This window comes from Pelodiscus sinensis, chromosome 6, assembly GCF_052426305.1.
Source record: "Pelodiscus sinensis isolate ZL-2025 chromosome 6, ASM5242630v1, whole genome shotgun sequence".
NCBI lineage: Eukaryota > Metazoa > Chordata > Testudines > Trionychidae > Pelodiscus > Pelodiscus sinensis.
Window position 1 is genome coordinate 21983153 of NC_143057.1, and position 22043 is coordinate 22005195.

The following is a 22043-nucleotide window of genomic DNA, read 5'->3' on the forward strand; positions in this document are numbered from 1 at the left end:
GAGAACCTGATCATGCATCTTTCATTAGACATTATCAGTTTAAAAGGAGAAAACCAGGGCCCTGATTATGGAAAACATCCTTTCAGGAAACCACTGAAGCACATGATGAACTTTAGTAAGTTAAGTCCCCATAACACCTTGATTAAAAGATTTCCTATAACAGGGCCTAAATACTTCACCCCTTAAAATTTCAAATATTGAAATACTGTAATTATCTATGGTCCCAGATTCCCCTGTATTAAGATTTCCAGATTTTGAAGTGAGAATTTTTGCCACATATGGGGGTAATTTTCAAACATTAAAAACTCATATTTGCCAAAGTTTTAATATTCTCTTTATTAAATTTTTAACATTATAATATGATTAATATTTGTTTCCAGGATGACCAGAAATAATATCTTTACAGCTGGTATACAAAGGTGAATATTCCTGTATTTTGAAGCATATGGTGTTTTTCCACTTCAATAACTGAAGTCAATCCTAACATCTTTTTTTTTAATATTTGAATTTTTCAGTGTTTCACTGAGGAATTATTATTTGTATATTTAAATATATTTGTAAATATTGTTTGTAATATAAAAAGCAATTTTTCCATAATAGAAATTGAAAAATATACAGTCTACAAATTAATCCACTAAGGAATCAGACACACATAATAAGTAACCCTATCTTTGTCCAGCAGTCAAGCTTAAAATGAGATCTTAAACAAAGTAAGTTGTCAATTCATGACATTTTACTCTTACGATTTAATCTTAAAATTTAATCATACGACTGTATGTCATGTGTTCTATTTTAATAAAAGATAAAGATTTGATCATCACATAATGACTTCATTTGAATCAAAGTCACTTTTTGAACACCTATACAATAGCTTCATTCACATTTAATACTTGGGTGAAATGTTTTCAATGAGCTTTGTAACTTACTTGCTATAGCCCTCTTCCCACTGCTTTAATTGCTCTTTTACCGCTCTGTAGTTGGTCTGTAACATCTGCAACCTCTCTTTGCGTTTTTCATGGGCTTCTCTTAGCTCATCATTTTCTTGGGTCTGTATTGCACCAAACAGAAAAATTAAGAGTTTGGTTAAATGTAACGGAGTGTTCCATACTAGCAACATGATTCAGCTAAAATTCCATTTTTTTAAACAATTGTTACACCTACAATTTGTTGAACTTATGACATGTAAACAGAATGTTTAAAAATCATAGTAGTTTGTTTCTAAGAATTGGTTTTCTATTTCTCATGACTACTTTCAAGTATATCTGGCATCTCAGTCTTTCACGCTGCTTAAACAATTTCAAATATTTACTACCCAAGTTGTTAATGTTCTTCCCTTAGAGGAACTGATTTAATACACATGGGAATATATAGGCTAAAAAGGGATTGTCCCCATTTGTATTTTACTCAGAAATTCATTTGTTAATATTATGGGCTATTCAGCATTTATAAGTTTTATATGCTGGGTGAAATCCTGGCACCATTAAAGTCAATGGCAAAACTACTGTTAACTTCAAGGAGGTCGTGATTTCACCTGTTTTTATACATTTATTCCTACATCACCTACTCTATGACCTGTTGTACAGTAATAAGTAGGAAAAGCAAGGGAAAAAATGGACCCATGTTTTAATATGACCAGGGTCACCAACTGGAAGGGTGGGGGAGTGGGAAGGGGCATTTGCCCCAGGGCCTGGCAATTTAAATTGCTTCCAAAGCCCTGCATGGCATTCTCCAGGCAGCACTGAGGGCTGGTTGGAAGGAGGCGCAGCGCCGTCTGAATGGTAATGAGGGCTGGCTGCCCCTAGCCCTGCCCCTTCTGCCCACTGCCCCATTCTTCCTGGCAGGTCCTCAAACTGAGTGCACCCCCCCCCCCCCGCCCATTGCCCAGTGCTGGATGAAGCCCTGAATATGACTTTGATCATGTTGGAAAATACAGTTCACCCTACCATGGAAACAATAGGAGTATGTGTTGATTTATATTCCAGGATTATGAATAAACAAAGTTTGTATGCAGTTTAATATTGCATTCCCAATAAATATAGGTATTAATATTAAAAATGAGAGCATTTAATTGACTTCTTACAGTATGGGGCAAATTAAATCCTACGGTGTAATACAAAATTAAACTAATAGTAATTTGTAGTAAAATTTGATCTCACTTCTTCTGCTGTACTTATGCACTGAATTTCCAATTAATTGAATGGGAGTTCTGCTTGTAGAGAAACGGCAGCACCTGCCCCTACATATCAATATCATCAAAATACATCATTAGTAGATGTGTACTGTTTAAGAATAGGGAATTCCTTCGGTATGAACCAATAAATAAGAGATATTCTAGCACCTAGAGCTGTAAACAATACAAATTAAATCTCACAATAAAACATGGCTAGCAGTATAGAAAAGTGCCAGTCTCTCCATATTTATGCTGAAGCTAGCTTCCCAACAGCAGTCTGATTTTTCAATGCACGTACTCAAAATTGAAACAATCCAACTGAGACTTCAGATGCCACATTGCATCTAAGGTTAGAATTTTTCTAGGAATATCTAATGCAAGACACACCACCAGGCTTAGAGACAGCTTGGATTCACTGTTCCCTGTTAAAACATTTTCCAGTTTAAGTGTCAGAAACATGAACTAATACTTAAAAATGTCAAAAGTCTATATTTATATAGATTTTAGAGTGTGTCTCTGTCCGCTAGTCCATTTGTTCAAGAACTCCTCCTAAATGGTAAGAGCTAGGGCCACCAAATCTGGTATGCAGTTTTCTCTTCTCCTAACTTAAAGCAAGGTCGGGGTTTGGTGGTACTAGGAGAACCAGAAGCCCTGGGACAAGGACAGTTTTCCATAACATGCAAAGGGAGGGGCTGCTGTTCAGTTGCATGTCATATGAGAGTAGCCACTAGGGGCAGCGAGCCCACAGACGAGAGCTATCCTGTATAGAATAGTGTATCTGCCAGCATACCACTACATTTGTTTGTTTTTTGAAAGGAGATATGCAGATTTGGTGGTAATTTGCATATCTTCTTCCGATCACTTTTTCGAAAGCAGGTTTTTCTAAAGTGAAAGTAGTCTGGATGCATTTCCCCTGGAAATAAACCCCTTTTTCGAAAGAAAAAAAAACCACAAAAAACTGCTCTTTCTTAAAAAAAGGAGGTTTACGCAGTTTTTCGAAAAGGGGTTTATTTTCCAAAAAAACCGCATCCAGACTACTTTCACTTTCGAAAAACCTGCTTTCGAAAAAGTGATCAGAAGAAGATATGCAAATTAGCGCAGAATTTCCATATCTCAATTTGAAAAAAAAGTAGTCTAAACGTACCCTAAGTAGCCTCCCTGCCCCAAACCCTTTCCCCACTCACTGCCCTTGGTCACACTGTGGGGGTGGGGGATGGAAGAGAAAAAGGCCTCTGGTGGCTGCAGGGGGCTTGAGGGCAGAAAACAGGATCCTGGAAGCTGGTGAGGCCCAGGAGGGGGAGTAAAAAAGCCACTGGCAGGCTGGAGGGATCTGGGGAGAGAAAACAGGCCCCTGGAAGGCGGTGAGGGACCTGGTGGGAGAGAACAAGCCCCAGTGGATGGGGGAGGTCTAGGGAGGGAGACAACAGGCCCCTGGCCACCAGCCTTCTGCACCACCACCCATATCCTCAAGGCCCTGCCCTGATGGACCTAGGCAACCCTGGGTAAGTCTGCTAGGAAGTACTGAAGGAGTAAAAGTGCCTTTCACTACTTTTGAAGTTTCTTGTACCAAAATACTTTACAAGTATTATATCAATACTAAAATGCCAACTAATATACAGACTGTAGGATTCCCAAAGCCTTTTTCTTTTTTTCTTGTTTTGCAAGAAACTAATAACTAAAAACCAAATTCTCTTCTGGGTGCAGAATGTATGTGTGTTGGGCGGGGAAAAATCCAACTGCAGATGCCCAGTTCTCTCGCCCAAACTATGCCAGCCCCAGACCAAAGTACAGCTCTAGTTTAGCATAACTGGTAATAGTCCCCAACAATATCCTGGATTTCTGAGAATAGCCAGTATGCAGTAGCAATCTGGCCCAACTCTTTTATGCTCCTGGCACGACCCTGCACACCAGTGCATGCAGGTGGTATAAATAAATATGCCAGCTGTACACTAGCAGAGAATCCTCACATGGGGTATGTCTACACTACCCTCCTAATTCGAAATAGGAGGGTAATGTAGTCATACCGCAATTGCAAATGAAGCCCGGGATTTGAATTTCCTGGGCTTCATTTGCATAAAGCCGGCCGGCGCCATTTTTATATGCCGGCAGTTCGAACCCCGTGCCGCGCGGCTACACGCGGCACAGAGTAGCTAGTTCGGATTAGGCTTCCTAATCCGAACTAGCTGTACTCCTCATTCCACGAGGAGTACAGCTAGTTCGGATTAGGCTTCCTCATGGAATGAGGAGTACAGCTAGTTCGGATTAGGAAGCCTAATCCGAACTAGCTACTCTGTGCCGCGTGTAGCCGCGCGGCACGGGGTTCGAACTGCCGGCATTTAAAAATGGCGCCGGCCGGCTTTATGCAAATGAAGCCCGGGAAATTCAAATCCCGGGCTTCATTTGCAATTGTGGTATGACTACATTACCCTCCTATTTCGAATTAGGAGGGTAGTGTAGACATACCCATGGATAGGGTAATTCTCAGCTAACAAGATCACCCCATTTCTAGACCCTTTATGTAGCTTTCGGGCCTATGGACTCCTGTCCTAATAATTTTAAAACAACCCCGTATAACAATAGCCTTGAGATGCCTTTTGCTGTGGGCTTCCAAAGCAGTATGTATTAGTAATAGTAAAAAGGCCTGCATGACCTATTGTTATATGCACATAGCAGTCTGGTGCATATTTTGTCATGGCCTAATGCACCCTTTGCAAAGTGCACGTTATCCAATGACTCGCAGTTTCATAAATTATGAATGACTCATTGCCAACTTTTGAATTCTGCATGGCCCAGAAGAAGATGGCAATAATGAGAGAATAGCAGGTGTGCTAGTACTACGGGGTCAAGTGGGAGGAGCAGGAAAGCTACATTACGAAGCCTGGTTTTCAGTAAAAAGTCCATCTTTGTAGGGCTTGTAAGGTCCTCTGGAGTTGCAGATTAAAAAGCCCACTTTAAACAAACTGCAAGGGCTGTAGGAATTGCTGTCATCAAGCAATTCTTCAGTAGTTTTTTTATGTTTATATTTCCTTCATTTAATATGGAATTAATAAAGTTGAAAGAATCCTCTACCACAAAATGATAGAAATTAGCAACAAAAAGATATTTTATCATCTTTTCTATTCTCTGTCAATGCAGGATAATTCGCTGCTGTATATTATCTAGTGCTATGTATGCCCTTCGGATTTAAGTGGGCCAAGTGATAGAGTTTCCACAGCATCCCCTGGCAGACTATTTTAAAGTATAATAAATCTGTGAAGTTTTTTCCGGATACTCAGTTTGCATTTTCCCACTTCTAATTTCATGCCATTATTTCTAGTTATACTCTCTAGTACAGTGGTTGTCAACCTGTGGTCTGCAGACCCCTGGTGGTCTGTGACGGTACAGCAGTGGGTCTGCAGAAAATTCAAAAGAAAGAATCGGGCCCACCGTGGGACTGGGACTTTCCACCAGGCAATTCTTGCCCAGGGATCACCGTTCGTGACCATCCATCCTCCTGCTGCCAGCTGCGCTGCCGTTTATGCTCCAGCCTACTCCCCCCTCCCAGTCCTGTGGTGGGCTTGACCCTTACTTTTCTTTTCCTTTTCTTGTTTTTTCTCCGCCAGGGCTTCGTGCCTAGCCAAGAGTGGAGTGCCAGGGTAGGAGCTGCCTTTGGCCACGAAAGCCCCCTCGCTACATCCTCCATGGATGGGCAGGGGACACAGGGGGCAGGAGCTGAGAAAGCAGCATGGGCCAAGAGACGTGCTGGCTGCTGCTTCCCACTGCTCCCCTTGACCCAGAATGGCAAAAGGCAGCGGTTTTCCCTGCTGGGCTGGGAAGTGAGCCTGGGAAATGCTGCAGACTGCTGTACTCTGCTGAGACATCTATTTGCTTACAGAGTCTGAGTTTGTTTGCTTGCAGGCACAGAGCCCCTCAGATCCCATTTGCTTTGAACAGTGAACAGCAGCCAATGGGAGCTGAGAAACTCGGTGCCCTGCAGTCTGCGCATCCCTCAGCCCGTGCTGAAGATGACAAGCTGAGACTGTACTCTGGAGTTGGCTTATAAACAGATCAATCACTTTTTACCATTTTTTCTCTTTTTTGAAACGGTCATTTTACTATTTAGCTATTAGAGAGATATTATCTCTCAATACTACTATATGGCTGTGTCTACACTGGGCCACTTATTCCGGAAAAGCAGCTGCTCTTCCGGAATAACTTGCCAGCTGTCTACACTGGTTGCTTGCTTTTCCAGAAAAGCAATAACGATCTACTGTAAAATTGTCAGTGTTTTTCCGGAAAAACTATGCTGCTCCTGTTCAGGCAAAAGTCCTTTTCCGGAAAAACTGTTCCGGAAAAGGGCCAGTGTAGACAGCACAGTAGTTTTTTCCGCAAAAAAGCCCCGATCGCGAAAATGACGATCGGGGCTTTTTTCCGGAAAAGCGCGTCTACATTGGCCACAGACACTTTTCCGGAAAAAGTGCTTTTCCGGAAAAGCATCCTGCCAATGTAGACGCGCTTTTCCGGAAATACTTATAACGGAAAACTGTTCCGTTTTAAGCATTTCCGGAAAAGGGTGCCAGTGTAGACGTAGCCTATTTGTTTAGATAATATGATCTATTGTAAATGTCAAATGATTATCAAGTAATGGAATGTTTTAAAACAGCTATATTGTTTGGGAGAGTCCATAAAGTTTTAATAGATTGAAAAGAGGTCGGTATTCTTGAAAAGGTTGGGAACCACTGCTATAGTACAAACATATGTAATTCCCTTTCTGCTAGTTCAGTCCCTCCTGAAGGCCTGATTTTGCCATTCTTACTCAGGTTGAACAAATTAGTTACTCCATAAACAGTCTTATTGCTTAAGGTAGTAAAGTCAGTGTGAGTAAGAATTTGTACTGATTATTTGTGTAGCTCTTCACTGAGGCAGTTCAAATTTGTCATTATTTTCTGGTAATGAAGTACCAAAAGGTGACAATATTTCCGATGCAGTCACTCCCACAATCATATAGAATAGGAGTGTACATGGTTAACCAGTTAATCATTAATCATCACCCTGACTGGGCTGCTTCAACTTGGTGGTGCTCAACAAATTTCCATCCCGGCTGTAAGGGTTCCTCGAAATTCTTCCATATTTAAAAGAGTTCCGTGTCCAAAAAAAATTGGAAAACACTGCTCTAGAGGTTCAGAACCAGACATAGCCTTTGAGTTCACATAAGGCAAGTGGCTACTTCAACTATACCATAACTAATTCTAACTAATAAGAGGACTGGACAACTATCTATGGACACAAAACATAGTTCTGTTTAGCTTTCTGCAGAAGCAGTGAAGGAACTGATGTGGTTGTGCACTCTCTTATGCAGAGGGAATTAGTAACATCACCCAGTGCAAGAGCATTCCTACGCCCTTTAAGAGACATGAATTTGTTATATAGTTTCACAGTTCAATGCAAGACATGTCAAATAGCACAAGTGAAAATATACAAAAGCCCTCAAAGGAGAACTAGACAGCTTTCATAAATCAGAAGGTCTGACAATACTGGTTGATAAGGAACCTTTATACAAGGTCCTGAGATTCTAAGTATCAATACTGCCGGGCCCATCACAGAACAAGAAGTATGAATGGGGTTTTGCCTAATCATATTTTTCTGACCACTAGTTTAACTAGTGGTAAAGAAAACAACAAAGCTTTCAGTCTAAGAACAATACATCTGTTATTGAGTTTCTGTTTATTCTGTTCATCCTTGCTCTGGAGATCTACCAAGAGGTAACACTATCTCCTGAACAGAGACTACTTGTACTAGTCCAGTAGTATCTGACTTACAATTAGCTACTACAGCATTTTCTTCAAGAAAATGTGCCAGCCTCACAGAGGGTAACTGAATGCATTCACTGAGTCAAAAACAAGGCCCATTGGGGTCACTGCCTTCTGACAAAGTATATGTGAGTGAATGTCTCCCTGCCTGTTGAATTACACTCACTGCTCAGTCCTTTTTTCAGATCATTATGAAATATATCGGAACTTGAGGCATGGTGCTGTTAGCCTCTTGCCATCATTAAAACTGACCATTTATTCTTCATCTTTGTTTTCAGTTTCTTAACTAATTTCTGATCCATTACAATTCTTAGCTTCTCAATCCATTAGGTTTAATTTCTTTAGAAACAGTTTGTAGGATTTTCTCAAAGGCCTTTTAAATGTCCAGAAACTTACCTGGACATTTAAAGTCCAGATAAATTTCAGTTCTTTCTTCCTTACCAAATATTTGTACTGGTTTGTTCAAAGAATTAGTGAGATGTGATTTCTCTGTGAACTGTGTTGGTTAGACCCAGCTACATCACTATATATGTATTATAGTCCTAATTATCATTTCAAACAATTCACTAGGTACATGTATAAAGACCTACCAGTTTATAATTCCCTTAAAACACTTTTTAAATATAAGTACAATATTTGCAAATCCTCAAGTTTCTGGTATTAATTTGATTTTAATGAAAGTACTTGTTTTTATATTAGCTTACCCACCACTTTACTCCTAAACTCTATTTTTTTCCTTGACGGAAAGTGCCAATGGAATGCTCAACCCCAATAAATGATCGCCACAGGGAGGTATATCTAGGGCTCATTGCTGAGGATAGTGCTGAGGACGGGGCAACAGGATGCATCTCAGAATCTTTTCATATGATACCTAAATCTCTTAGAGAACCTTATCATTAATACCAGATAAAAGTAGGTGTCATCCACAAATTCTTCCATGGTGAAAAGCTATGCAAAGAAATTATTTATTTAGCTTCTTATTAATGTCTTTATCTGTCTTACCTGTTCCCTTTTTATGTCTGCTTCAACTAATTTTTAAGAGCATACAAACACATTTTTCATGCTGCAACCTTCTAATCCTGCACAATGAAAAATTTGAAATCAATGCGCATTACTGATGTAATCCTCAATTTTAGGGTTTTTTTGGGGAGAGGTCTTACAAATATCACTACAAGATTCACTTTAGGAAGATACAATTTTAAGCACAAGGAAGAACATTAATATATGCTAACACAATTACAGTCCATATAACAATGTATGTATTCTATATTTTAAAACATATGTTTATTTTGATGTAACTTTTATGTATGAAAGCTTGCAGCTAAAAAGCTGTGTGTGTGTGTGTGTGTGTGTGTGTGTGTGTTCACCTTTAACTGTAGTGTCTTCTCTAAGTTTTCTATCTTCTTTTCAGCTATTTTAAGCTTCCTTAGCTCCTCTGACTCTCTAAAAGAGCTCTTTGGGGACAAAGACCTTGAACGTTTCACAGGTGGTTCCTGGAGAATAAAACAAGGACATGGTTGAACTAGTTGGAACACTGGATTATGAAAGACATGCAAAATTAAAGAACAAGTAATTTTGAATACTAATAATGAATTATAAAAAAAATCCTGCACGGAATACTAGAGAAATAACAAGCAGAATTACCACAGCGCTACCACTAAAGGTTTCTCTGTGACTTGTTAATGAGAATATTCATTTACATTTACATTGTTTCTTTCAGAATAATGATGTCCCATTAGGGAAGACTAAAGGGTTATAGACTCAAAAATGCAAGAAACCTCATTACAAAGGAGGGGATAGAGGCTGGTCTAATTGCTCTATAAGGGTCCAAGGTTACACTTGATAGGACAACCAGAAACAAGAGGGAAAGGATTTTTTTCCCTTTGAAATAGTTTAACACACTGTGCAGTTGAAGGAACAATATGCTTGAGGAATATAAATACAACAGACAGTAGATCTTATACCATAATGACCATATGGTCATTAACTATAATGTAGCTAACTAGAGACAAGAATATGTGTTTATATTATGTACAGCTTCCTATAGCAATCTGGAGAAAGAATATGTGAAAGTAACACTTAAACTGGGCAGCATTCTTATTCTTACTATGTCATATGTCCTTATATAAAAAAATAAAATCCTCTTTAAATCAGGTGTTCTGATTTTCTGAATAACTTTGGTTAAGGACAGTGAAATATTAAGCAGCAGCTTAAAATCCACGATGGAATCATTTTTAAATTTGAGCAATATGGAGTTTTCAGCATGCAGGCACACTATTAGTGCTAGAGGTCAGATTTTTTAGCTCTCTTCATTACAATTTGACATGTATATCTATTAATAATAATTATTAAACTACATAAATCATTTAAACCAGAGAAATCATGCACAAACCTTGAACAAATACTGGGGAGAGTTTTTTTGAGCAATTACAATTTTTATTTTTACAAAAACTAAATGATGTGTAACTGGAAGAGTTTGGAGTCTCAGTTACCATACAACATATAATATTCTTCATTGATTGTTAAGTATGTAAGTGTCAGTGCTTTATCTGTCATATAATTTTATTTTAAACAATATATCAAAAAAGCATTTTCAATATTGTCAAAATAGATTTTAAAAATGTTTTCTGTGACCATGGAGAAGGGGAAACCACAGGTTTTAACAACACTCTATACCCATAAGCTTATCTTACAAGATCCTGCTATACAAATTAAGAGACACTTTATTTTTCCATGGCTATTTGTCTTGCAGTATAAGTTTAAAAGTACCTAATCTGCAGAGGAAGCTTATGCATCAATGTTTAAAATACTTTTAAACATGTAATATATATTTACTATGGTGCCATGTTTCCTAGAAGGATAAGATTTCTATAGAAAAGTGAAATTATTGGTCAATTTTTTTATATAAAATATTGACTAGTATTTTCAAAAGTGACTAATTATTTTGTCTGCCTCACTCAATGAAGTGCTCAGTCTGAGACCCATTAATGGAAAATTTAAGATTTTGCAGATCTCTTCAATTTTTCAGTGATAGTAACAAATAATCTTGGAAACTTCAAAAAAGGATCTTGTATTCTGTAAGGCACTTCCTGTTTCATTGGGTTGCAAAAAGGTCCTTGCATGGGGTACTCCACTGATGGAAGATGTAGCACGCTACTGAAGGATACACTCCCACTTCAAATCCCTGGGGAAATGTTTGCTAAGGCTGTTCACCAGGGAATGTGCACTGCTCAGAAGGTAATTGGATGTTGTATGCAGCGGTTCCCTGCCTTGGCCACCTCTCTGCAGAGCTGGTAGGGCAGGGCAGGGGAAGAGGAGAAATCTCACTCCTCTGTTTATGTAGTAGACAGTGATCTTGTCTGTTCTGATCTGGATACATGTGGACCAGATACAAATACCTCCAGTTTGAGAATCCTCTCATGAGGGGATCCCTGAGAAGGGACAGGGAGAATGCTGTGGGAGGGACAGGAACTCTCAATTATGGCCCGTCGATAAGATGTCCAAAATCCATTTGTCCAGAGTGATAAGGTGCCACATTGAGAAAAAAACATGTCACTAAAGTGATTGGAAGATAATAGGTAGTATGAAGGCTGGTTGATGGCTGTCAGGTATCCTGTCAAAAAGCTGTTTTGGCAAGTGGCTGGGACTGAAGAGAAGAGAATAGGGCTGCATGCCACTGTTGTTTTTTTCTGTGGGATCTGTAGGTCTTTTGGTGGAAAGAGAAAGGTGCTGGGAAGTATCTAGAAAGAGGAGGCCTGAAATATTTTCTGTGGGAGCATGTAGCTCCATGGAGCAGAAGGGAATGAAAGGACTCATCTATCTTTTCCACTGAAATTATGTTACTTTCAAAAAGAAGATCCTCTACAGTTTCTTGGACCTCCTTGGAGAACAAAGACGCCTGCAACCATGAGGCCTAACTCACAAGTACTGAGGTAGCCACGGAGACACTGTCCGCATCAGTGAGTGACAGTTGGAGGGAAAATCTTGCTTTCAGCCTTTCCTCATCCAGGATGGTCTAGAGCTGGGACTTGTATTCCTGTGGCAACTAATTAATGCATGTTGACAGCTTGTTGTAATTCATAAAGTCATACTTGGAGACATCAGTGCCTGGTAATTTGCTATGTAAAATAACAGGCTAGCTAATAAAAATTTCTCCTTGCTCAAGATAGTCAGTCTCCTGGAATCCGTGTCTGGAAGGGTGAACCTGAGCTCATGCAGTCTTCTTTATTCTATAATAATCGGTAAAGCTAGCATTAGGATGGGAAAGCAAATATTCTTTTCTGAGGGAACTAAGTACTTTCCCCCTTCTTTGGGGTTGAGGAAAAGGTGGTAGCTATATCCCAAATTTGTCCATTCTGCACCTTTAATGGGGAACATTACTTTAGAAGGAGCTGCTGCAAGGATAATGTCCAGAAGACCGTGTGTAAGGTCCTCAACCTACTTCTAGAGGGATGTGAAGAGAGTCAATTATCCTTCTCAGGAAGTACTGGTGCTGCTTTTAATCATCTAATGGTGAAGGAGAGGCTGGAGTCATTATGTCATCTGAGGAGGATGAAGAAAGCATGGCTGGCAGATCTGGAGGTACCAGCTGTTCCTTCTCAACCAAACATTCTTGCACGGACTATAGCTCCTCTTGGACACATGTCCATTGGGGGAGGGGGGAAGAGATGATGTATAGGTTGCTGGCATTATGGCACTTCACAGCAAGGATCCCAGGGACTCAAATAAGACCAATGAATATGGCAAAGTAGTATGATGTTGGACCCCATGGAGGGTAGCATTGATCATCCCTTGATTAATATTTTGCTCATGAACGGCAAAAGCATTCAGGTGATTTTAGAAACCCTGTCAGAGCTGATACATCTTTGCCCGATTGCCAGAGGGACCACTGGTACCAAGTGATTTTCTTCTTATGAATAAGTGTCATCAGACTCTCACAATGGAGCCAATAGTACTACAAGACTCACCTCCAAATGACCAGGTACAGGAAAAGGGGAATAATGCACCAGTGGTGTAAGGTCTTCCACCTCACAGCTGGAGCTTAGGACCAGTGAATGTCAAGTTGACGGTGTCATGAAATCTGTCAGCAGGATGAGATCTGAAAGGATCCATATAAATTGCCAGATGCTAAAGAAAAAAATGTATCTAAGTCTTACTGGAGGAGAGTTGGCTTGGTGCTGACATGATCTTGGCACCAACACTGCATTGGGAGAATGGTCTCTTGTTTCTTTATGGAGCTGGAATTCATCCCGCCATTTCAGAGTGCAATTTTGTGGCACTGGTAGCTCTGGGTATGTCTATACTAGCTCGGTAGTTCGCGCTAGGTAGGCAAATGAGGGCAACCAGAGTTGCTTCATTTGCATCTTCCCGGGTGCCGCCATTTTTAAATCCCCCTTAGTCCGAACTCCGTGCCCGCGGCTACACGCGGCACGGAGTAGGTAGTTCGAATTAGGATCTCTAATTCGAACTACCGGTACACCTCATTCCACGAGGAGTAACGGTAGTGTAAGTAGGAATAAGAGATCCTCCGGAAAAGGGCTTTATTCCGGAGGATCGCGCCAGTCTGGACGCTCTTTTCCGGCTTTTCCCCAAGCCGGAAAAAAAGCGGCGGCCATGTTTATTTAAATCCCTCGGGGGATATTTAAATCCCCTGCGGATTTCCCTATTCCAAAGTTCGAAATTAGCATGCCTCTTCCAAAGAAGGGGCCAGTCTAGACGTAGCCATCTAGTACAAAAAACTAACTACTAAAATCTAAATTAATTTACACTATTAAAGAGAAAGCAGTATACAGACACAGAAGCATCTCATGATAGAAGGAAACGAGACATGCTCAGTCTTCATCACTCCCACTTATGTCTTCTTTTGGAAGCTTGAGGAAATGCGAGTACAGACCAATGACACTTCTATTGAAGAATTTCAAGTCCAGAGTGCATGGGAGTGCACATGCTCCCACAGTGAAGACCATATGGAACAGCACTCAAAAAAGAATATCAAGGAGAACACAGGCTAGTACAGGTGTCACCGATACCAGGCACAATAGCAGTTGGCTGCCAGTCAGGAGGAAGGGTAGAAAGAAGGTGAGACAAGACTAAAAGGGAGTAGACCATACTCCCTCAATTGCTAGATGGCAGGGGAATCATGAAACTTTTTTTGCAACATGGGCTCAGAGTATAGACAAGGTAGAGAACTATCTCCATTGATGACAGCAACACCAATAATGCCTTATGAGAACTGGTTGGACTAGTAGAAACTGTACTCCTGAACACACTTCAGTTTGAATATGTTGTTGCCTGTTAAGTAATCTGAACAAAGATTTGTGGAGAGAACAGACCGGATCCGGGCTTTTCAGCTGCAGTCAGGTAATTCACAGGCAGTTTATGCCAGAAAACTGAAGTTTAATTTTATAGCCAAGTTAAAGTAGGCTATGTAGTAAATGTACTGTAATATGATTGCCAGGGGCTGCTACAAAACTCATTTTGATTGAGGGAGATGGCTTCTGTAACACCATGCCTCACAACTGCAAACTTGATAGCTTCCGCTGCCAGGATTAGGCAGTTGAAGTTCAATCCTCAAATTACACAGTATTTTAAATGTGTTTAGATAAAAATTAAACACACAGATTTGCTCGCTTTGAACATTTTTTATTAAAAAAAAAACCTTTGACAAAAAATTAGCCTTTTTTTTAAAAAAAAATGTTGTACAAAAAAGGTTCAAAGCGACCAAAGCGGAGAAGGGAGGAACATAAGAAAGATCATCCAGAATGAGGAGAGGGCAATGCTGAAGGCTTTCAGTAAAGTAGTTTTAAAGAATAGCTACTGAAAAAACATGCTAAGTAATGTAAGAAACAGACAAATTCACTTTCCACTCTTAATGGAAACATAAGCATCTATGGATTTTATGACAGAAAGATGAAACATTCTGTGTAACTTGTAGAAAATATATTAAGTTTTTATATGGATAGTCTTCTAATTTGGTAAACAACTTTTAGGAATGACTCTCTCTATATGTGTAGTATCTTTGCACATCACATGAAATACATGCAGCAAAAAGTGCCACTTTTCCCACAAGAATCTTGTATAACTAGTTTACTCCATAAAACACAATATGGGAAAAACTAAAAGTTTACCAGATTGTTTAATAACAAAAGGAACTATTAAAAGTCTTACTTAAAGTTAAGCATATAGTTTGCTGGTTCAAGCTGTTTTGCTGAATTGGACCTAAAACTTATTAGATTAAGGTAACTTGGCCTTCTTGTTGATGCCTTGAGCAATCATGAGCAAATTCTGATATATCCATCAGGCACAATAGGTTGCTAGTACGGTCAGAACACTAAAGATAAAATTTTATGTCCTCTATTTGGAACATTGCAAAAACAGTCAGGCTACGTCTACACTGGCCCCTTTTCCGGAAGGGGCATGTTAATTTCACCTATCGTAGTAGGGAAATCCGCGGGGGATTTAAATATCCCCCGCGGCATTTAAATAAAAATGTCCGCCGCTTTTTTCCGGCTTTTAAAAAAGCCGGAAAAGAGCGTCTACACTGGCCCCGATCCTCCGGAAAAAGCACCCTTTTGAAGTAGGAATAAGAGCCTCCGGAAAAGGGTGCTTTTTCCGGAGGATCGGGGCCAGTGTAGGCGCTCTTTTCCGGCTTTTTTAAAAGCCGGAAAAAAGCGGCGGACATTTTTATTTAAATGCCGCGGGGGATATTTAAATCCCCCGCGGATTTCCCTACTACGATAGGTGAAATTAACATGCCCCTTCCGGAAAAGGGGCCAGTGTAGATGAGCCCTCAGGGACTTATGTAGGCCAAGTTAGGGGTGTTTGTAAGGACAGCAAGAAAGATAAATTTGTGCACACATAGTGAATTTTATAACCATTTTGATTGAATTCTCACTTTTCGAGAAGAGGAATGGGGATTTCTTATTACAGCTTTGTAAAAGCTAGAAAGGGGCTGGATGGGAACTCATAACAATAAAATATAATCTTGGTCTTTATGTCCAAGATTATCGTACAGATGACAAGACAAATCACAGTGAATATGCAAATTTAATAGGGATTTAACCATTAGGCCCTTCACATTCAGAAAACATAGCTTTTACTTGAAATACTATGCTCATTGTCCTGTAGTGTTGCAGATGTAGTATGTGAATTTGTACAGCTGCCATCATAAAAAAACAGCTCATATGTACATACACACCAAAGCATATTCCAAGATGTAACTCAAGTGGACAGTAAAATGACCTCGTCTTAATTTACCAGGATAGGCACAGTTTTTTATACTCTTCACACAGTTTTCTTTTGGAACACCAGAAATGTCCAAGTTTTACTTCATTTCATCAGTTAAAATGTTTGACTATTTATAATTTACAAGTTTGTCTCAGATGTTGTTATACTGAATAGAACATGCTTTGTGTTTATTTGCTCTATGTTTACTAGGATGACACCCAAATGGAATTAGGGTGCAGTATGATGAACAGTGTTTTGAGTGAACAGAAAAGTCACTCTCAAACAAAACATAGATACGAATAAAGGTGTTCCACTGCTCAAAGTAAATGTTAACAGCTGTTCAGTGTTTCATTCAGAACCCTAAGTTACTGTAATAATATTCTCCATTCTGAAAAACCTAGATGTCATTATTGAGTCAGCACCTGGCAATAGTTATACTTGCATACGCTATAAAAATGAGTAGTTTTTCTCTTGTATGAATATTTTAACTGTTTAAAAACACTACAAAAGTGGCCTGATTTTGTCTGTCTGTCTGTCTCTGAAGGGTCCTGCCCGCTCAGCTCTGGCCATAGCCTTTTAAGCAGCCAGAGCTGAGCAGGCAGGACCCTTGGGAGGCGGTATCTGCCCACGCTAGGCTGCCAGGCAGCTTTGCTTGTCCCCAAACTGTGTCTGGGGGTCAGGACATGGAGCAACTCCATCCAGGTCCTCGGCTCTGTTCTGGATCAGCCTGCTGTACGTAATGAAGTTGTTGCAGCGATGCTGCCATTGCTCACTGGGAAGACACCAGGTAGAGGCTCTGGGGTGGCTGGCCCTGGTGACATTGGGGGCCTCCCCAGTGGCCAGAGGGCTTGAAGCACCACATAGGAGCAGGCTCGCAGGGGAAGAGACGCAGAGTCTGGTGGCCGAGGGGAGGTGCTGGCTGCAAACCAGGCTGGTGGACCCTTCCTTGGGGGAAGCAATCACTGTGCCATGTCCCCTTCTGGAGGCTGCCTATGGTGCACAACCATGGGCATGGGGTGAGCTGAGCCTTGGCTTGCTGCCCGGGGACAGAAGCCACAAGGCCTTGCTCTTCCCTAGTTGTGGCTTTCAACCCCCCAACCCAGGGTCTGCTTCAGCTGGTGGAAGGTCTGGGGTGCAGCCCACTTGCACCTGCTGCTCCATCCTCAGCCATGCCCCAAGTGGTCGCGTCCTGAGCCTAGTGCCAAGCCGTCCTGCTGGAACATGCCACTGCAGCCCAGTTAGAGGTTAGTATACAGAGAGGGAGGAAGGAGGATAGGGTGCATGTGGGGGTGGGTGGGGTGGTAAAGGGGGATGGTCAGTGTGGAGGTGTGGTGGTGGAAGGCTGGGGGTGTAGGAATGAAGAAAGGAGGTTGGGGTGTAAGACTAGGCAGTGTGGAATGGGGAAGGGTTAGGGAAGATGGGTGGGTGTAGGAATGGAGGATGGAATTAGGGTAGGGAAGAAAGGACGGGAGTGGGTTGTGGGAGCTCCGGGATAAGGACAAGCATCCTATATTACACTACTGGGCTCTCTTCCTAAGTGAGCCAAATCTGGTTCTTAGTCGGCATGGGGGTGTAAAGTTGGGAGTTAGCCCATGGTTTCATGTCTCTCTATTGCGCCCTGTCCACACGAAGCATATTCCACAGCCCCACAGGGGGAGCTTGCTTGCCAGCTGAAAGGGCACAACTGGAGCACTGCCACCCTGCAAAGCTGGGCAGTAACCAGGCACAGAGAGCAGGTAATTCCCTCCCTACCTGGCTGTACACATGTAATCCAGCCCCTGCCCCTCACTAGCAAGCCGGGTGCCTAGGAGCACCTGGAACAAAGGAGATTCATTTGCAGTTGGGCTCTGTTTTACTGATTGCATTTGGTTTTCGTTTACACATGAGGCCCACAAACCCGCAGAGAATAGCCTTTCCTGATGGATCACTTCTCAGTACCTCCGTGCTAGCTGCCAGAAGAGGCTCTGAACTCTGCATGCGAATGAACTATTTTATTGGTGGATGAGGTAGGAGTGGGAAGAAACTGACTGATGATTGAAGGGTACAGGTGGGATGGGCCGAGAGTGTTTGGAAAGAGGGGCCCATTCAGGGTAGTGGGCAGGAGCGGAAAAGGGTGTGAGTGATTTGGGGCCACGCAGAGCGTATCTGGGGTCAGTGCAAGATAAACTGGTTCTCTGGCCACAAAAGTGACCAGCATGGGCGCAGCCCCCTACTTATTTTTTTTTGAAATATGGTCACCATAGCTAGTCTAAACATAGATGTTTTGCAGCCTAAACAGGCTATTCTCTAGTGGTTTGAAAAGAATCTGAGAATAAAACATATTTGTGAACAGAACTAAATGAAACTCTCGTCAAGAAAGAATTTGCTACCGTAGACCTCCTGCTATGGAGACAGCACCAACCTTGGCTTAAAGAGCATAGACTCCAGATATGTTATTTAGGAAGCTGGAGTTGCATACCTTAAACTGACCTTCTGGGTCTAGTATAGACCTGGCCTGAGAAAGCAGAATGCCACACCACTTTATTACTAAGTTGCATTCTGGGAACTTCTGTGTTTTTTCCTGTGATATAAATGTCTTTCACCCCATGTGCTCTATAGAACCTGAAGAATAAAATCTTAGAAAAGAACATTGTTGACCTAGCCTATCCGCACCAGTTTATGCTAATACCATAAATGACTATTCAAACATTAGAAATAATTTTAATATCAATTTTATCAACAATAATGATTTAAAGTAAAAGCATAATTATAAATAAAATAGCAAATGATCTGGAAAGATGCAATCTAGTTCTTTACAAAATAAGAGATATCTAGACTATAAAATGAAGTTTTAGTACTTTGTATAAAATAACACGACTTCATTCAGAAATTCAAAGGCATCATTTTGCTTTATTTACAAACTTTTATAAAATAAAAGTCTTATTATTTATATTTCCATACAAAGATGAAACCATATTATAACAAACAGCATGAAATACTTACTATTCATTTTAAGAACTCTTTGAAGAATTTGGTCATTAAATAATTTCATTAAACTTTCTACTTCCAGCAGTTAGTCTCTGGCAGATAAACTTCTACAATTATAAGTAGCATGGACTCAGTTTGACATAATAGCACAAACAATAAAACTAACCTACCGCATGCTTTCTTCCAAGGACATCTTTGCTGCCAAAGTGATGCTCTACTAGGTTAAGATTTGCTGTTTTCAATTTTTCCTGCAAAAACTTTATTTCACATTTCTGTGATGCTATAAGACACTCCAGCTCATTTAAAGAAGGCTGTTGAAATTCCTAGAAAATAATAGCATAGGTATGTTTAATTAGTAACATTATACATCAAAGAATCACAAGAAATCATAATAAGAAAATTCAGATGATGCTGCCAGTAAAAGGAAAGGAAAATACTATAATAGCTATTGTCATCAGATGATCTGGCAAAAAAAAAAAAAAAAAAAAAAAAAAAAATCCAAAAAACCAAAACTTTGCTACAAGAAATCAAATTTGCTGGACAGTTTCTAATTTCAAGTATCTCATCAGATAAAAAGCAAAGTCTGAGCAAAAGGACTCTGCTAATAAGTAAAGACACTAAAATTGCAGCAGGATTAAAGAATAGAATAGTAGACATAGCCATGTGATTCCTTGCTATGCAACTTTTTGCCCATAAGCACTATAAAAAAAGAGGTTACTCACCCTATGCAGAAACTGTTGTTCTTTAAGATGAGTGTCCCTCTGGGTGCTCCACTGTAGGTGTCTCGGAACCCCATGGCTACGTCTAGACTGGCATGATTTTCCAGAAATGCTTTTAACGAAAAAGTTTTCCATTAAAAGCATTTTCAGAAAAGAGCATCTAGATTGACACGGACGCTTTTCCACAAAATTACTTTTAGCGGAAAAGCGTCCGTGGCCAATCTAGACGCGCTTTTCCGCAAAAAAGCCCCGATCGCCATTTTCATGATCGGGGCTTTTTTGCGGAAAACAAATCTCAGCTGTCTACACTGGCCCTTTTGCGCAAAAGTTTTGCACAAAAGGGACTTTTGCCCGAACAGGAGCAGCATAATATTTCCGCAGAAAGCACTGATTTCTTACAGTAGGAAGTCAGTGCTTTTGCAGAAATTAAGTGGCCAATGTAGCGGCTGATTTTCCGGAAAAACTGGCCAGTCTAGACACAGCCCATGTGTATAATTGGAACTTTTTAACAGCAGTATCCCTGGGTGCCAGCATGCATGTGTGGTGTCGCTCACACCATAGCGAACATGCTGACGTGCACACGCCATCAACCATCCCTCAGTTCCTTCTCTACTGCTGGAGAGATATTATGATTCCAAAGCAGAGGGGAGGGAGGATCAGGGAGAGTCGTGGAGTGCCCACAAGGACACCCACCTCAAAGAACACTAGTTACAGCACAGGGTGGGTAACCTCTTTTTTCCTTCTTCAGGGAGTGTCCATGTGGGTGCTCCACTGTCAGTAACAATGGAGCAGGGTCTGAGAGTTTGGAAATAGGGGCTTTGGATCTGACTTGTGAGTGGCGGACAAGATCACTGTCCCAAACGTAGTGCATTGTGAAGTGTAGCTATCTATTACATGGTGCTTTGTAAATGTACATGTAGAGGCCCATGCACAGCCCTACAAATGTCAGTGATAGGCACATTATTCTGGAAAGCTGTGGAAGCGGTCATTGCTCTGGTGGAGTGGGCCTGCAACTGATCTGGAGGGGAAACCTTATTGAATGCATAACAGGTTATGATGCAATTTGTTACCCATTTGGGAAGACTCTATTTAGAAATCTCTCCTTTAGAGCGATCTGATATGGAAAGAAAAAGCCTCAAAGAGTGTCTCAACTGTTCTGTTCTTTCCAGGTAAAAGGCGATGGCTTGGCAAACATCCACGGAATGCAGGCAAGTGGTGTTGGCATCTGGATGAGGTCTCTGGTACAAAACAGGTAAGCATAAGTGTTACATTGAGGTGGAACTGGGAAACCACTTTAGGCAGAAATTTTGGGTACAGTCTAAGCACTACTTTGTCCTTGTAGAAAGCTGTAAATGGAGGATTGGCCATGAGTGTGACTAGCTCGCTAACCCTTCTCGCTGTGGTGATAGCCAACAGAAGGGCATAGGAAGGTGTGATAAAGAGCACATTGCCATTGGTTCGAATGGTGCACCCATCAGGTTGCTAAGGACAAGGTTCAGATCCCAGGGTGGTGCGATTTATTTTATAGGGGAAAAGACATTTTTGAGATCTTTCAAGAACTTTATAGGTTATTGGGTAATCGGGCAATGTTCACTAGAAATAACTGCCAAGTGGATTTTGATGAGTTAGACAGATTCTGCTTCTTCAAGGAAGAATGGAAGTCCAATGCCGTTGGTAACAGTGCTGTGTGTGGTTGACATGCTTTGTGAGTGGCCCACATGCAGAACGGTGCCACTTTTGAGCATAGGTCTTTCCCGTGCTCTCTTTACGACAGTTCATGATTAGGATACAAACTTCCCCTGAATAGGTGAGGTCCTGTGAAATCAACCCTGGAGGAGCCAAGACTTGAGATGGAGCCTCTGAATGTCAAGATGAAGAATGCAACCTTGCTCCTGGGATAGGAGATTTGCCCACTGCGGGAGATGAATTGGAGGAACATCTGACATCTGTGACAGGTAAGGAAACCTGATCTGCCTGGGCCATGCCAGCACTAACAGAATGACTCTGCCCCTGTCCTGTTTTATTTTCTGTATGACCTTGTTGAGCAGTGGAAGAGGCGGAAAAGCATAGAGTAGGTTGTGAGTCCAGTTTACCAGCATAGCGTCTCCCATGGAGTTCTTGCCCAGACCCACTCTGGAACAGTACTTGGGGCATTTCACATTGAGAAATATG

General features: G+C 41.0%; 1 protein-coding gene across 2 annotated transcripts in view; it reads right to left on the reverse strand.

Moving 5' to 3' along the window:
- The window catches only part of CNTLN (centlein), a 327186-nt gene that overhangs the window by 148424 nt on the left and 156719 nt on the right, over window positions 1-22043 (reverse strand). For both annotated transcript variants that reach the window (XM_075931523.2, XM_075931522.2), the window contains exons 9-11: window positions 19323-19475; window positions 9327-9452; window positions 927-1048 (exon numbers count right to left, since the gene is read on the reverse strand). In XM_075931523.2, the coding sequence (XP_075787638.2) occupies window positions 927-1048; window positions 9327-9452; window positions 19323-19475 (401 nt within the window). The remainder of the gene's footprint in view (window positions 1-926; window positions 1049-9326; window positions 9453-19322; window positions 19476-22043) is intronic.